The sequence below is a fragment of the Dama dama genome, chromosome 22 (genome assembly GCF_033118175.1).
Source record: "Dama dama isolate Ldn47 chromosome 22, ASM3311817v1, whole genome shotgun sequence".
Lineage (NCBI taxonomy): Eukaryota > Metazoa > Chordata > Mammalia > Artiodactyla > Cervidae > Dama > Dama dama.
In genome coordinates, this window is record NC_083702.1 from 54,430,294 (window position 1) to 54,446,995 (window position 16,702).

At 40.2% G+C, this 16,702-nt stretch overlaps 1 protein-coding gene across 4 annotated transcripts in view; it reads right to left on the reverse strand.

Moving 5' to 3' along the window:
• The window catches only part of NR1H4 (nuclear receptor subfamily 1 group H member 4), a 78,450-nt gene that overhangs the window by 11,847 nt on the left and 49,901 nt on the right, over positions 1 to 16,702 (reverse strand). For 2 of the 4 annotated variants that reach the window (XM_061125550.1, XM_061125548.1), the window contains 4 exons: positions 9,299 to 9,451; positions 7,012 to 7,145; positions 4,912 to 5,010; positions 4,493 to 4,592 (listed from right to left, as the gene is read on the reverse strand). In XM_061125550.1, coding sequence (XP_060981533.1) covers positions 4,493 to 4,592; positions 4,912 to 5,010; positions 7,012 to 7,145; positions 9,299 to 9,451 — 486 coding nt within the window. The remainder of the gene's footprint in view (positions 1 to 4,492; positions 4,593 to 4,911; positions 5,011 to 7,011; positions 7,146 to 9,298; positions 9,452 to 16,702) is intronic. The other 2 variants (XM_061125551.1, XM_061125549.1) reach the window with 1 other exon arrangement.

Consider the following 16,702-nt stretch of genomic DNA (forward strand, 5'->3'; position numbering starts at 1 on the left):
GCCAGAAAACATTTTACATGTGCTCAGAGGTTTAAATGAATATTTGACCACCTCATGAGTCTTTAATTTATGTGAAGAAGGGGCCAAAAACACAATTAGGGCCATGTTGAGGTGTCTGGTCTGAGCTCAGCACTGCGTATGCAGGGTAGGGAAAATAAGAGAAATATGGAAAAGAACTGATGACCTGAAGAAATAGAACGCTGCCCGGAAAATCCAAAGTCCTTACGCAGGCCTACAGGCTACAGTCCCCAGCAGCCTCTTTGACCTCACTTTCTCCTTCATCACCTCCTCTTCAGTCATTGTGCTCCAGCCACACTGACTCCTGGCTCTGCTGTGAGCCCACAAGTCTGCTTTGCTCCAGGGTGTTTGCTCTCCACTATCCCCACGCCTCACTCCCTCACTGTAGGCAGGTCTCTGCTTCAAGGTGACCCTACCTAAAATAGTACTTCCCAGCACTCACTAGTCCCTACCTTCTTTATTTTCATTCATAGAACTTAACACTTTCTGACATGATACTATAGGATTACTGGCTTATTTGTTAATTGTCTCCCATTCTCCTACAGTATAAACTTTGAAGACAGAAACTTTGCCTGTTTCATTCATTTTTGTTCCAAGTGCCTGACATATAACTTGTATCCAAGAATTATTTGTTAAATAATTTTATAATGACTAAATGAATGAATGGGAAACAAACACAAACTCCTGTGCATATATGTATTAATACACAGACACACATGGACACATGAACACAGACAGAAATAAACTAATGCCATCAGAGTCTAAATGCCCTGGAAAAGCATTAAAGAGCAACAGAATTCAGAGAAGAGAGTAATGTCAAAAATTAAAAGTCACTACGTTGATGACAGGCATTCAAAAATACTTGCTCAATGAATAAATGAATGAATTGAAGAACTGAAAACATAGCTAGAGTCCATTAATGGTGATTACCTAAATAAATTATGGTAAATCAGTATAAAATATGATGACAGTATGGAGGACAGTATAAAATAGGTCTCTAAAATCAGGTTTCCTGGAATAAAATTCTGTCTCCGACACTTGCTATCTTTGTGGTATTAGGAAACATAATCTTAGTGCCTTACTTTCCTCATCTCCAACATGGGGATTATAAAAGTACCTGCCCCTTAGGATTGGCAGAAGTATTAATGAGGCAATTGCATTAAATGCTTAGTACAGTGTTTGACATACAGTAAGTACTTAAATAATGTTAACTATTATTATTACAATAGAATATTATACAGTTCTTAAAAGCATGAGGCTGATTTACACATATGGACATGGGAAAATCATAGATGCTTAAAAAAATACTCTCAAAGAAATATATATTATATGATCTCATTAAATGTTAAAAAAACCTATGTATGTGTATGTTTGTAGAGATAAAAATATGTGAAAGAAATCAAACCAGACTTCTATTAATGGTGGCCTAGAATAAAGGTGATACACGTGGGTGAAGAGGGGACTTTCTAACCCTAACTTTATGCTCCATGTATTTCTGCATTGTTTGAGTCAGGTGATTGAATTACTTACAATGGACACCAATTTATTCAGAGTTTTTCCATCTAAAACTTTAAAAATGGGGTGAAAGATTCCTTCTTTGCCTTCCTGCCAAGCCTGCCTTCTGAGATGGCCCAGATCTATGAGGTATGGTTTTAAGGAGGTTTGGAAAGGTCTCTGGTAGGAATTTTTTTTATCAAAGTCCATTAATCTTTTAAATTCATCCCCCAATTGATAAGCAAACATTTAAGCCCTTTTCCATAATTTGTATTTTTCCCAAGTATAAAATCAGATTGTGAGAGTAAAGAATAAGCTTTTTCAAATTATATTCCCTGTCTACCTCCTACCCAAGATTCTGAATCACGCTTTTAGAAGCTATGCCCCTTTGTTTCTCTGCCTAAAATACAACCCAGAAACTTAAATCAGTCCTAAAGTCTCATTTTCATCTCAGTGTCACAAATGCCTGATCAAGGCGAGTCTCAGAACATCTCTAAGTAGCAGCTCTGCTGTGACCATCTCTTCTCCTGTTGGTAATGAATAACCTTCCCTGTTCTAAGAATTGGTAATGAATAACCTTCCCCTGTTCTAAGAATTTGAGTCTTTTCTGTCTCTTTTTTAAAAAAGTCAGGAGCCTTGCTGAGTCTCCAGCACCCTGGACAGTGCTTGGCTCAGGTTATGCTCAAAGTGCTGAAAGACTTGCTGCGTCATTCACAAAACACCCTTTCATACTGGTATTATATCACTATTATTATTATACATAATAATGTTGTCATTTCTAAAGTTATTGTTAATCAACATTCTTAGTTTCTCAGGATTTTCTTGCCTTTAATTTTCTGCTGTATTTAAATTTTTTTCCTTCTACTTTACTCATAAAACATGCATTAATTATTTAAACATGCCTTAACTGTTCCTCTCCCTCAGGAACTATGTTAGGCACTGGAAATGAAGAGGTGTAAAAGATTCTTGCCACTGCTTTCAGATAAGCTACCTTCTTGTAAATAAGATTCTTTCTTTTCTTCAGTTATTTCTTGGTTCAGTACCAACTGACCATTTGAACTGAAAAACCTTTTCCCATAAACAACCAAGGGCATCATATTCTCATGATGTTCTACCCCCCACACACAGTTTCCACTCCTGTACAATCTTGGTTTTGATCAAGATTGCTTTAGCTAAATTAACATACAACAAATTAAGTTTCCCTTTCATTGTTAATAAAGGAATGAGATATATTAATGTTTCAATGATAACAAGAACTCTCTCCCCACATTTTATGACTTTTACATAAGCTTATGTCTATCCATGACACATTTAATAAAATAATAGCATAATGCTGGCAAAAGAAAGCAAATTAAATGTCTAATTAAAATCCTACATCAGAAGTTACCTTCTATATACTCTACTAGACCATGGGTTTCTAATGTACTAACATATTTTAAAAACACTGAAACAACTTAAACCTATTGACTTAGCATTGATAATGCGGCTGGAAAATGGGGGGTGGGGAGGGGCGTAACTTTGGGAGATAAGAATCTTGAATTCCAGTTTCTGCACTGGCACCATCTAAATCGGGCTTCCAAGGTGGCTCAGTGATAAAGAATCTGCCTGCCAATGCAGGAGACTCAGGAGACGCAGGTTCAATCCCTGGGTCGGGAAGATCAGCTGGAGAAGGGAATGGCAATCCACTTCTTGCCTGGCCAATCCCATGGACTGTGGAGCCTGGTGGGCTACAGTCCATGGGGTGACAAAGAGTCAGACACGATTGAGCATGCACACACAATCTAAATGACTATGGGTAAGTCCCTCTCCCTCATCCCCCACAGACAATTGTTCATCAAGCCCTATCAATTTTTGAGTCTCTCTTCATTTCCTTTCTCTTTCACTGCTATTGCTTTATTTCAAGCCCTTTACCTAGATTGGTGCAGTAGGCATACTAACTGATTCTGACTACCTGCGATGCTTCCCTTTTCAAATCCATCTGATACAAACCCAATAAAGTCATATCTCTGTAACATAAATTTCATCGTGTTCTACTTCAGAAATAAATAAATAAAGCCACCAAAACTCCTTACCATCCAGGGGATAAGAATTAAATCCTTTAGTTATGTCCTCATCAGCCTGGTACCAGTCTGCCTCATGTCAAACCAAGGAGCCCACCATAGATACACTGAATCTTCTCTCCCATCTCTAATGATCCTATTCTTGTTCATGCTTCATTACATTTTCACAAGCAGATCTCTCAACTTGGAATGCCCCTTCTTTCATATCACCAGGAAAACTCCTTTTTTGTTTTATACCCAAATCAAATAAGATTCTTTCTGAAGCCTCCTGGTCTTTCTCAGATACAATTAGGAACCACTTTCTCTCTGTTCAAACAGCGCTTTGTATACGTTAAAAAATTTCTTTAGCCTTTAGTCACTCTACTTAAAGGTAATTGTTAGGTACTTAGTATAGTGAAAGGGAATGTCTTAGTTGCTCAGTCGTGTCTGACTCTTTGCAACCCCATGGACTGTAGCCCACCAGGCTCCTCTATCCATGGAATTCTCTAGGCAAGAAAACTGGAGTGGGTAGCCATTCCCTTCTCCAGGGAATCTTGCCAACCCAGGGATCAAACCTAGGTCTCCTGAATTGCAAGCAGATTCTTTACCATCTGAGACAACAGTTGAGACACAGAGTCAGACATGACTGAGCAACTTTCACTTAGTATAGAGTAGGTATCAAAAATGCTTATTGGATGAATAAATGGATGAATGACAATTCCGTAAAGTTTCAATTTTTAATCTATCATTTGGTGAATTATTATAAATGATTTGTTGATGAGTGGAACATGATCTGGCTCTAATATTTCATGTCTGTAGTAGACACATGAATTTAGAGCAGATGTGAGATGACTTCCATTCAATGATAAACAGACACCTGCCTTTCAATGTCACAAGAATATTGTACAGTATAGTAGAGAAGTAAGTTCGTGCAAAGATACCTGGAAGTTTTTTTGTGAATTCTACGAGAATCTGTACATGACTGGTAGCCATTTCAGTTAAAATGAGAAAGTTTTCTTCTGCACTGAATTCCTCTTTTAACTAAATTTTAAGAAAAAAAAAAAAACAATAAGTAGATCAGAGAAATCAACATAAAATTATTAGACTACAGAATCATATTTAGATAATAAAATTTAAGACCCAACTCATATTTTCAGATCTTTGGAGAACAAATGCTATTACCAAGCTAAATATGAGACTTGCTGTTTGTTTAATGTAGCAAAAAGTTTAAAGTATAACTTTAATTCTAAGCCCTAATCATTTTAAAGTAACATATTCATATATAAATTTGACCTCCAAGGTAGTCAAAGCTCCAGAAAATATTAACTTCAAACACATAATTTTCAGATGTTGTACATACAATTTTATTTGTTATTTCCTGAGGCATCCTCTGCTTGCTATATGAATCCATAATATAATGAAGAAGATTCTGTTGATCTGGGGTGAGTTCAGTTTTCTCCTACACTGGCAAAAAAATAAAAGGTGTTAGGGAAGGTGGTTATAAGGCATGTTTCCCATATATACATTCATCTAGAGTAAACCACTAGCAGAAAAAATGTTGAGAAAAGCCCTAATTATGGCAGAAACACTGCATGCACTCTGTTATAATATGTACTTACTTTCTCTGGGCCATTGGGCAAGCTATATCACATTTCACTAAATTTGTCGCAAGTGGCTAATTTTCCTATCTACAAAACGAGGATAGCAAAATATTCCTTTCATGTATTTCTTATGAAGAAATAATAATCTGGATATGAAGCCTATCAAGAAAATTCACAAAATTACTGAAAATTCAAAGTTTAATCATAACTAAGAACAGCTTCCCACATATAAAATGGAGACTCCACATAAGTGTAGTTATGTGGAACAGGGGTCAACCAACTGTAACCCATGGACCAAATCCACCTGGTTTTAAAAATGTATTTCAACAGTACTACACTCGCTTTTCAGTGTATTGTCTATACTGCTTTTGTACTACCATGGAGGAGCTGAATGGTTCTCACAGAGACTGTGTGGCCAAGGCCTAAAATATCTGGTCCTTTATAAAAATGTTACCAACCCCTGAAGTAGTGAGTCATCAATCTGGACAATTCAGACCCCAAACACCTCTTTCCCTCTGATTAGCATCTTTTGTGAGATGAGAATAATTATGTCAACTTGTTGCTTTCTTTACCAACCTACTGACAAAGCACTATGGCAAAGCAATACAGCCGATCCTTGAACAACACAGGGTTTGAATTATGTGGGTCCACTTATGCATGAATTTCTTTTGTTAAACGTGTTCTGCTGCACTACAGAATCTGTGGTTGGTTTTTGAATTCACGGATGCAGAACTGAGGTTACTATAGGGCTAGCATGTGAAATGACATGTGGATTTTCAACTGCCTGAGAGTGGGTACCCCTAGTCACCCTCATGTTGTTTAAGGGTCATCTGTACTTTTAACATAAAATTATTTTTTCTGAAATGAATACAACAGAACATAGTTGCAAAACTAAACATGGATGACATTTTCATCAGTGGTATAACACTGAGAAAGGTATGACTTGACTGATCATGGATTACTGGTTTTTCAACTAATGGAAAGTTAAAATTTTTCCAAAAGTCCTCTGCACCGTCATCATATGTTTGGCCAAGCATCCAAGATGCTGTTCCTCTGTTTTGTCCAAGTAGCTGAAAGGATTTCTTGAGTAATTTGTGACCGTGGGAATGGCCTTTCTCTATTGATCCACAGATGTGTATTCACCCCATCTTACCCCTTGAGAAGGACTAATCCACAAGCCTCTATTGAATCCACATCCTTTCTAGTCTGAGCCTCCCTTCTCAATGACAAAGAAAAAATGTCATCAAAATGTGGTTTTAAAAAATCCTCTTTATATCCCAAGCCATTCCCACTGGCAAACTCAGGGAAGCAGGAGAGGAATGGAGTCAAGGAGATGGGACTCTTGTACTTATTTTACTTCACCCATGTTTACATGGGCTTCCCTGGTGGCTCAGATGGTCAGGAGTCTGCCTGAAAAGCAGGAGACCCAGGTTTGATCCCTGGGTTGGGAAGATCCCCTGGAGAAGGGAATGGCTCTTGCTATCTTTTGAATTTTTACATGGAAGCATATATTACTCTTCTGATTAAAAAGCAAAGAAGAGGGACTTCCCTGGTGGGCCAGTGGCTAAGACTCTGTGCCCCCAACACAGGAGTCCCGGGTTCAATTCCTGGTGAGGGAACTAGATCCCATGTGGTGCAACTCAAGATCTTGTTTGCCGCAACTAAGACTTGGGGCAGCCAAATAAATGTATAAGTATTTAAAATACATAAATAAAAAGCAAAGAAGATATCCAGTTGATGCACACTTGAAATGAAATCCTGGCAGTGGCTGTGGCCCTCGTCTGAAAACCCCCGCCCGTGTCACGATATCCTGGAAGCTCGCGGCCTCTGGTTCTGACCACACCGTGGCCCGTCATTACCCTGCAGGACTTGGTCGTTGAGGTCACCTGTCGCAGGTCACGACTTTCACTGTCTTCATGGACGGCCTGATCTGCGTGCTGCTTCACATTTTTTCTCAGTCGTTTAGATTTACACTGAATTTCAGTTAACAAGCCTGAAAAAATAAGCAGAGAGTCTTCAGCATCTAAGGAAAGTCCTATTGAGTGTTTGTGGTCACAAGGCAGCTGAGCTGTAGTCGGCTCTAAAGGTCTCCTTTGCCATCTGGCACTGAGCTGGTTCTAGCCCTGCTGACACTCTAAGACTTGACCTTGAACAAGAAATGTATCTCCTCTGAGTCTCAGTTTTTTCCTTAATAAAATGGAAATGATATTTATCCTATAGAGTTTTTTGTGGATTAAATACGACTAGGTCACTTTTTAAAAAGAGTAAACAAAGAATCTGTAATAACAAAGCATTGTACAAATGTAAGGTAGTCAATAAAAGAAGGTGGATGACACTCACTCTTCCTGGCCTAGGGGGCCTCAAAAGCTCGTGTTTCAAAGCATAGTATTAATATTATTTTTCATTGATGTTTACATAATATACTATAAGAAGTATATTCAATTTCACATTAAACATAGAAGTAAATGTGTTGGGTAAAATGATGTCAACATCCTTTAGGGAAAATTTTTAAAGTCTTGTTAATTTTCAGAATTGTATAAATTATTGAGAATATAGTTATAGATGAAAATAACTCCAGGGGACTTTGAAATTTTTTGTTTTGAATAATCATCGGGCTTCCCTGGTGGCTCAAAAGTTAAAGAATCTGCCTACAATGCAGGAGACCTGGGTTTGATTCCAGGGTAGTGAAGATCCCCTGGAGAAGGTACTAGCTACCCACTCCAATATTCTTGCCTGGAGAATTCCCTGGACAGAGGAGCCTGGCAGGCTCCAGTCCATGGGGTCGCAGAGTAGGACATGACTGAGCAACTAACACTTTCACACTTTGAATAATCATACAATATCATCATGAATTTTCACTTAAACGGAACAATCTAAAATAGTGGAGAACAATCTCCCATGTTCCCATTTAACTTCCTCATTCTCTCAATGTTAATGAAAGAAATCGCGAAGAATTTCTTTGTCTGGGGCATGTATTTTATAGGATCATACAGAAGTTCCTGTATCTGTTGCTGGATGAGTCTGTGTTTTCATAAATAATATTATAGACTCTTGTAGGTAAGATCATGAAGAATGTCCTCAGGACTTAGCTGGAACAGGTTCATATTTAAGTGATGAGGAACATGAACTCCCTCGGATTGAAGTGAGTGTTTCCACTGTAAGATTGGATTCCAGCCGCAGCCCCTGCCGCAGTCTCTTGTTTCATACATGCTAAGAAGAGATTGTGATCGGCCACTATAAAACTTTCATCCATCCAGAGCTGGATTATTTACACTGCCCTATTTTCTTCCCCTTCCTGCACGCATTATTTCTTTGGGTCCATCCCAGTTGCCTGTGGTTGGAGAACAATAGAACTGGAGTCACCTTCCAAAGGCTTTTATTTCATGTGGCATTCCCTCTCTGAATGTTACCATCTCCTTGGTGATGTTTGTTTGTCTATTTGTGTTTTGAGAAGGAAGAGGACATATCTCAGAATCTGAGGGGTCTGCAGAATTTTCAGAATAAAAATTAATATGTTACATACTAGTGTGCATTCCAAATTCTGATGAAGATTACAGTTTCTCACAAAGCCAGCAGTTAATACAGTGTCTCTTTATCTGATCGAAAGACCAAATTATATTAAAACTCGGAGTAGTTAATTTCCTGTGTAAACCTATACAAATTGGTTCAAAGCTGCACAAAGAGAAGGAGTCTTAATAAAACGACTTGGTTTAAAACTCTATCTAGACAATTCAGAGGCAGTTATACCTTATAAAACATTCTTAATTTTCCCCACAGCTGTGAATTTTTATGCTAATTAAACAATAAGTAAGCAGGATATTAAATCATATTTGGAGGAAACTTTTAGACTTTTTTCTTTGTAGCTAATTAAAACATGCTATTTTGGCTGTATATTAAAGCCACTTCATTTCACATATAATTCATCACAAGAATGGACACCAAATACAGCTGTTTCCCTCAGGTGTATGAAGTGCTCTGCAGCTGACAGTTTGGACAATTTCAGTGGTTCATTATTCTTTTCGAGAACTTAGATGGCTTACTAAGTCCCTTCCTCAATTTATGACCTACCATTCTAATCATATGAATTACCTGACATCTGCCTCCTTAAGAGATTTTTAGTGGAATTTAATCGCTTGATGCAAATACCTGTATACATACATTCAGCCAACATTCCCATTTCTTTGCATTTCCTTAGTCGACACTCTTGGCACTTCCTTCGCATGTACATGTCCATCACACAGTTGCCCCCGTTTTTACACTTGTACACGGCGTTTTTGGTAATGCTTCTCCTGAAGAAACCTGGAGAAGAAACACAGAAAGGAGTAAGAGGCTCTGAACAACACACTCGGCTTGAGAGATGGCAGAGCACCTTCTCATGAACCCCTGCAGGGCACCCAGGCCATCCCCGTCCATACCTGTGACAAATGTCCTTTCAGTTGCCCTGCATGGTCCAGATTGGCTACTATCTTAATGATTTATCTCTCAAAAATAAAGACATGCTTGAATGATAGCCTCTCTCAGAAAAACTCTTGGTTTTAAAAGATTGATTACTTTCATTAGTGTATCTTTACCGAGAGACAATTAACCACTAATGAGCTCTAGGTTCTAGTGGTAAAGAGTTGAATAAGTCATCCCAGCGCCGTTACAATTTACGGGTTGGTTGAGAACAAAGAGATGCAAACAACCAAATCAGTGAAACTCCATGTTCCTGGGCTGTGCTGGGGCAAAGAGGCTGGCTGAATTGGTCAGTTCTGGATGCAGAGGTCAGACTCAGAAGCGAGAAATGAGCTGTCTTAAAAAACAAGAGACTGTTTACCAGGCAGACAGGGAGAGGTCACATTTAAGGTTTCATTTCAGTACTTAATATACCCAACTTGGTATAATAATAAACATGCAAACCTTGCTTTAAAAATAAGCATCTCCCTGAAGAGGATGTAGCCATAGCCACTGCTGCTTCAGTTCAGCTGTCTGGAGTAGGGCAAGGGATTGACTGACTCGCTCTCTGCTTCTCCTGTTCCTCCTCCACCCATGAACCTGAATGACCCTAGCTCCTGACTCTTCCGTGGTGAATCAAGAGAGAATTGTGCGAGGCATGGGAGGAAGTGACAGGGAAGTGCTTACTTGCCTGGTGTTGTCAGAAGCTGGTTTCTACCTAGCAAGTTTCTGAAATTGACTCTTTCTCCCATGGGTTGGATTATTTTGAGAACTCCTCCCCTCTCCCATGAAGTTCCTTGATGAGGGCAAATATGTCTCTCTTCTAGCCCATGGCTTGTATCTTCCTCTGCTTCTAGGAATTTGGCAATTCACCTCCATTTTCTTTCTTCTGAGGTCCCTCCATGTGGTGCTCTTAGCATGGACTTAACCCCATGCCGTTTTCTCCAACAAACTCAGAGAAAGTTTCTCCCACCTATCCATGAGCAGTCAGCTGCCTGCTCTCTTGACCTTTCAACTCCTCAGGCGAAAGACAGACATCAGTCTCTGGTGTCCCTCAGCTGCGGAGAATATTTGTCAGTCTCCTCAAGTGATCCTATTGACAACCCTTCCATTGGGCGCAGGGCAACAGGGCCTCCTTAGTGTATAGACCTTATCTGGGGAAGAGGGATAGCTTTTCCTAATTCTCATAAAAGCCCATACTTCTCCCACTGGGGTTGAGTGTCTGAGTGTCTCCTGTGGAGGTATGTGTCAGCAGTGGCATGCCAGTAGGCAGGGACTCTGGGTGCATGGGACCTGGGTGTGGCATAAGCCCTCCTGGAGGAGATCGCCATTAACCCCACCACAGAGCCACCAAAACTTACACAGGACTGGGGAAACAGACTCTTCGAGGGCACAGATAGAACCTTGTGTGCACCAGGGCCCAGGAGAAAGGAGCAGTGACCCCACAAGAGACTGAACCAGGCTTGCCCATGAGTGTCCCAGAGGTTCTGGCGGAGGCGTGGGCCAGCGGTGGCCTGAGGCAGCGGTGCAGGCACTGAGTGGAGCAGTGTGTGCATGGGAACTTGTGAAGGAGGGCGCCATTATCTGCATTCAGTTCAGTTCAGTTGCTCACTCACGTCCGACTCTTTGCAACCCCATTGGCTGCAGCATGCCAGGCTTCCCTGTCCATCACCAACCCCCGGAGCTTACTCAAACGCATGTGCATTGCATTGGTGATGCCATCTACCGTCTCATCCTCTGTCGTCCCCTTCTCCTCCCACCTTCAATCTTTCCCAGTATCAGGGTTTTTTCAAATGAGTTAGTTCTTCACATCACGTGGCCAAAGTGTTGGAGTTTCAGCTAAAATATCAACCTTCCAATGAATATTCAGGACGGCTTTTCCCTAGGATGGACTGGTTGGATCTCCTTGCAGTCCAAGGGCCTCTCAAGAGTATTATCCAATATCACAGTTCAACAGCATCAATTCTTTGATGCTCAGCTTTCTTTACAGTCCAACTCTCACATCCATACATGACTACTCAGAAAACCATAGCTTTGACTAGACAGACCTTTGTTGGCAAAGTAGTGTCTTTGCTTTTTAATATACTGTCTAGGTTGGTCATAACTTTTCTTTCAAGGAGTAAGAGTCTTTTAATTTCATGGTTTCAGTCACCATCTACAGTGATTTTGGAGCCCAAAGAATAAAGTCTCCAACTGTTTCCACTGTTTCCCCATCTACTTGCCATGAGGTGATGGGACTGGATGCCGTGACCTTAGTTTTCTGAATGTTGAGCTTTAAGCCAACTTTCTAATTCTCCTCTTTCACCTTCATCAAGAGGTTCTTTAGTTCTTCTTCACTTTCTGCCATAAGGGTGGTGTCATCTGCATATCTGAGGTTACTGATATTTTACCCGGCAATCTTGATTCCAGCCTGTGCTTCATCCAGCCCAGCATTTCTCATGATGTACTCTGCATACAAGTTAAATAAGCAGGGTGCAAACATACAGCCTTGACATACTCCTTTTCCTATTTGGAATCAGTCTGTTGTTCTGTGTCCAATTCTAACTGTTACGTCCTGATCTGCATACAGATTTCTCAAGAGGCAGGTCAGGTGGTCTGGTATTCCCATCTCTTTCAGAATAAGAATTTTCCACAGTTTGTGTTGATCCACACTGTCAAAGGCTTTGGCATAGTCAATAAAGCAGAAATAGACATTTTTCTGGAACTCTTGCTTTTTTGATGATCCAACAGATGTTGGAAATATGATCTCCAGTTCCTCTACCTTTTCTAAATCTGACCTGAACATCTGGAAGTTCACAGTTCACATATTTTTAAAGCCTGGCTTGGAGAATTTTGAGCATTACTTTACTAGCATGTGAGATGAGTGTAATTATACAGTAGTTTGAGCATTCTTTGCAATTGCCTGTCTTTGGGATTGGAATGAAAACACCTTTTCCTGTCCTGTGCCCACTGCTGTGTTTTCCAAATTTCCTGGCATATTGAGTGCAGCACTTTCACAGCATCATCTTTCAGGATTTGAAATAGCTCAACTGGAATTCCATCACCTCCACTAGCTTTGTTCGTAGTGGTACTTCCTAAAGCTCACTTGACTTCACATTCCAGGATGTCTGGCTCTAGGTGAGTGATCACACCATCGTGATTATCTGGGTCATGAAGATTTTTTTGTATAGTTCTTCTTCTTCTTCTTTTTTTTTTTTTTTTTGTATAGTTCTTCTGTGTATTGTGCCATCTCTTCTTAATATCTTTTGCTTCTCTTAGGTCCAATCCATTTTTGTCCTTTATTGTGCCCATCTTTGCATGAAAATTTCCTTTGGTATCTCTAATTTTCTTGAAGAGATCTCTAGTCTTTCTCATTCTACTGTTTTCCTCTATTTCTTTGCATTGATCACTGAGGAAAGCTTTCTTATCTCTCCTTGCTATTCTTTGGAACTCTGCATTCAAATGGGTGTATCTTTCCTTTTCTCCTTTGCCTTTAACTTCTCTTCTTTTCACAGCTATTTGTAAGGCTTCCCCAGACAACCATTTTGTGTTTTTGCATTTCTTTTTCTTGGGGATGGTCTTGATCCCTGTCTCCTGTACAATGTCATGAACCTTCATCCATAGTTCATCAGGCACTCTGATTATCAGATCTAGTCCCTTAAATCTATTTCTCACTTCCACTATATAACTGTGAGGGATTTGATTTAAGTCATACCTGAATGGTCTAGCCGTTTTCCCTACTTTTTTCAATTTAAGTCTGAATTTGGCAATAAGGAGTTCATGAACTGATTCTAGTTCAGCACCTAACCGAACTGGGGAGTTCATCTTTCAGTGCACTATCTTTTTGCCTTTTCATACTGTTTTGGGGGTTCTCAAGGCAAGAATACTGAAGTGGTTTGTCATTCCCTCCTCCAGTGGACCACGTTTTGTCAGAACTCTCCACCATGACCCATCCATCTTGGGTGGCCCTATACGGCATGGCTCATAGTTTCATTGAGTTGGACAAGGCTGTGGTCCATGTGATTAGATTGGTTAGTATTCTGTGATTGTGATGTTCAGTCTCTCTGCCCTCTGATGGAGAAGGATAAGAGTTTGGCCTTTGAAGGATAGTTTGGCCTCAGGTCAAACAACAGAGAAGGAACATAGCCCTCCCATCTACAGAAAATTGAATTAAAAATTTACTGAGCATGGCCCCACCCACCAAAATAAGACCCAGTTTCCCCCTCAGTCAGTCTTTCCCATCAGGAAGCTTCCATAAGCCTCTTATCCTTATCTATCAGAGGGCAGACAGAATGAAAATCCCAATCACAGAAAACTAATCAAACTGATCACATGGACCACAGCCTTGTCTAGCTCAATGAAACTATGAGCCATGCCTTGTAGGGCCACCCAGGATGGATGGGTTGCGGTGGAGAGTTCTGGCAAAATGTGGTCTACTGGAGAAAGAAATGGCAAACCACTTCAGTATTCTTGCCTTGAGAACCCCATGAACTGTATGAAGAGGCAAAAGGATAGGACACTGAAAGATGAACTCCCCAGGTTGGTAGGTGCCCAATATGCTACTGGAGAACAGTGGGGAAATAATTTGAGAAAGAATGAAGAGATGGACTCAAAGCAAAAACACCCAGTTGTGGATGTGACTGGTGATGGAAGTAAAGTCTGATGCTGTAAAGAACAGTATTGCATAGGGACCTGGAATATTAGGTCCATGAATCAAGGTAAATTGGAAGTGGCCAAACAGGAGATGGCAAGAGTGAACATCAACCTTTTAGGAATCAGTGAACTAAAATGGACTGGAATGGGTGAATTTAACTAAGATGACCATTCTATCTTCTACTGTGGGCAAGAAGAAATGGAGTAGCCCTCATAGTCAACAAAGAGTCTGAAATGCAGTACTTGGATGCAGGCTTAAAAATGACAGAATGATCTCTATTCATTTCCAATGCAAACCTTTCCATATTACAGTAATCCAAGTCTATGCCCTGACCAGTAATGCTGAAGAAGCAAAGTCTATGCCCTGACCAGTAATGCTGAAGAAGCTGAAATTGAATGGTTCTATAAAGACCTACAAGACTGCTAGAACTAACATCCAAAAAAGATGTCTTTTTCATTGTAGGTGACTGGAATGCAAAAGTAAGGAGTCAAGAGATACCTGGAATAATAGGCAAATTTGACCTTGGAGTACAAAATGAAGCTGGGAAAAGACTAACAGAGTTTTGCCAAGAGAACACACTGGTCATAGCAAACACCCTCTTCCAACAACACAAGAGAAGACTCTACACATGGACATCACCAGATGGTCAATACTGAAATCAGATTGATTATATTCTTTGCAGCCAAAGATGGAGAAGCACTATATAGTCAGCAAAAACGAGACCAGGAACTGACTGGCTCAAATCATGAACTCCATATTGCAAAATTCAGATTTAAATTGAAGAAAGTAGGAAAACCACTAGACCATTCAGGTATGACTTAAATCAAATCCCTTATGATTATACAGTGGAAGTGACAAATAGATTCAAGGGATTAGATCTGATAGACAGAATGCCTGAAGAACTATGGATGGAGGTTTGAGACATCATACAGGAGGCAGTGATCAAAACCAACCCCAAGAAAAAGAAATGCAAAAACACAAAATGGTTGTCTGAGGAGGCCTTACAAATAGCTGTGAAAAGAACAGAAGTTAAAGGCAAAGGAGAAAAGGAAAGATATTCCCATTTGAATGCAGAGTTCCAAAGAACAGCAAGGAGAGATAAGAACGCCTTCCCTAGCGATCAATGCAAAGAAATAGAGGGAAACAATAGAATGGGAAAGACTAGAGATCTCTTCAAGAAAATTAAGAGATACCAAGGGAACATTTCATGCAAAGATGGGCACAATAAAGGACAGAAACGGTATGGACCTAACAGGAGCAGAAGATATTAAGAAGAGGTGGCAACAATACACAGAAGAACTATACAAAAAAGATCTTAATGACCCAGATAATCGTGATGGTGTGATTACTCACCTAGAGCCAGACATCCTGAAATGAGAAGTCAAGTCTTCCTAAGTCAAGGGCCCTAGGAAGCGCCACTACGAACAAAGCTAGTGGAGGTGATGGAATTCCAGTTGAGCTATTTCAAATCCTAAAAGATGATGCTGTGAAAGTGCTGCACTCAATATGCCAGCAAATTTGGAAAACGCAGCAGTGGTCACAGGACAGGAAAAGGTCACGTTCCATTCCAATCCCAAAGAAAGGCAATGCCAAGGATGTTCAAACTAGCACACAACTGCACTCATCTCACACGCTAGCAAAGTAATGCTCAGAGTTCTCTAAGCCAGACTTCAACAGTACGTGAACAGTGAAATTCCAGATGTTCAAGCTGGATTTAGAAAAGGCAGAGGAACCAGAGATCATATTGCCAACATCCACTGGATCATTAAAAAAGCAAGAGAGTTCCCGAAAATCATCTACTTTGCTTTATTGACTATGCCAAAGCCTCAGACTGTGTGGATCACAATAAACTGGAAAATTCTGAAAGAGATGGGAATACCAGACCACCTGATCTGCCTCCTGAGAAATCTATATGTAGGTCAAGAAGCAACAGTTAGAACTGGACATGGAACAACAGACAGGCTCCAAATCAAGAAAGGAGTACGTCAAGGCTGCATATTGCCACCCTGACTTGTTTAACTTATATGCAGAGTACATCATGAGAAACGCTGGGCTGTATGACGCACAAGCTGGAATCAAGTTTGCCAGGAGAAATATCAATAACGTCAGATATGCAGATGACACCACCCTTATGGAAGAAAGTGAAGAGGACCTAAAGAGCCTCTTGAAAGTGAAAGAGGAGAGTGGAAAATTGGGCTTAAAACTCAATATTCAGAACACTAAGATCATGGCATCCGGTCCCATTACTTCATGGCAAATAGATAGGGAAACAGTGGAGACAGTGAGAGACTAGTTTTTTGGGCTCCAAAATCACTGCAGATGGTAACTGCAGCCATGTAATTAAAAGACGTTTGCTCCTTAGAAGAAAAGCTGTGACCAACTTAGACAGCATATTGAAATGCAGAGATGTTGCTTTGCCAACAAAGGTCCATCTAGTCACAGCTATGGTTTTTCCAGTAGTCATGTATGGATGTGAGAGTTGG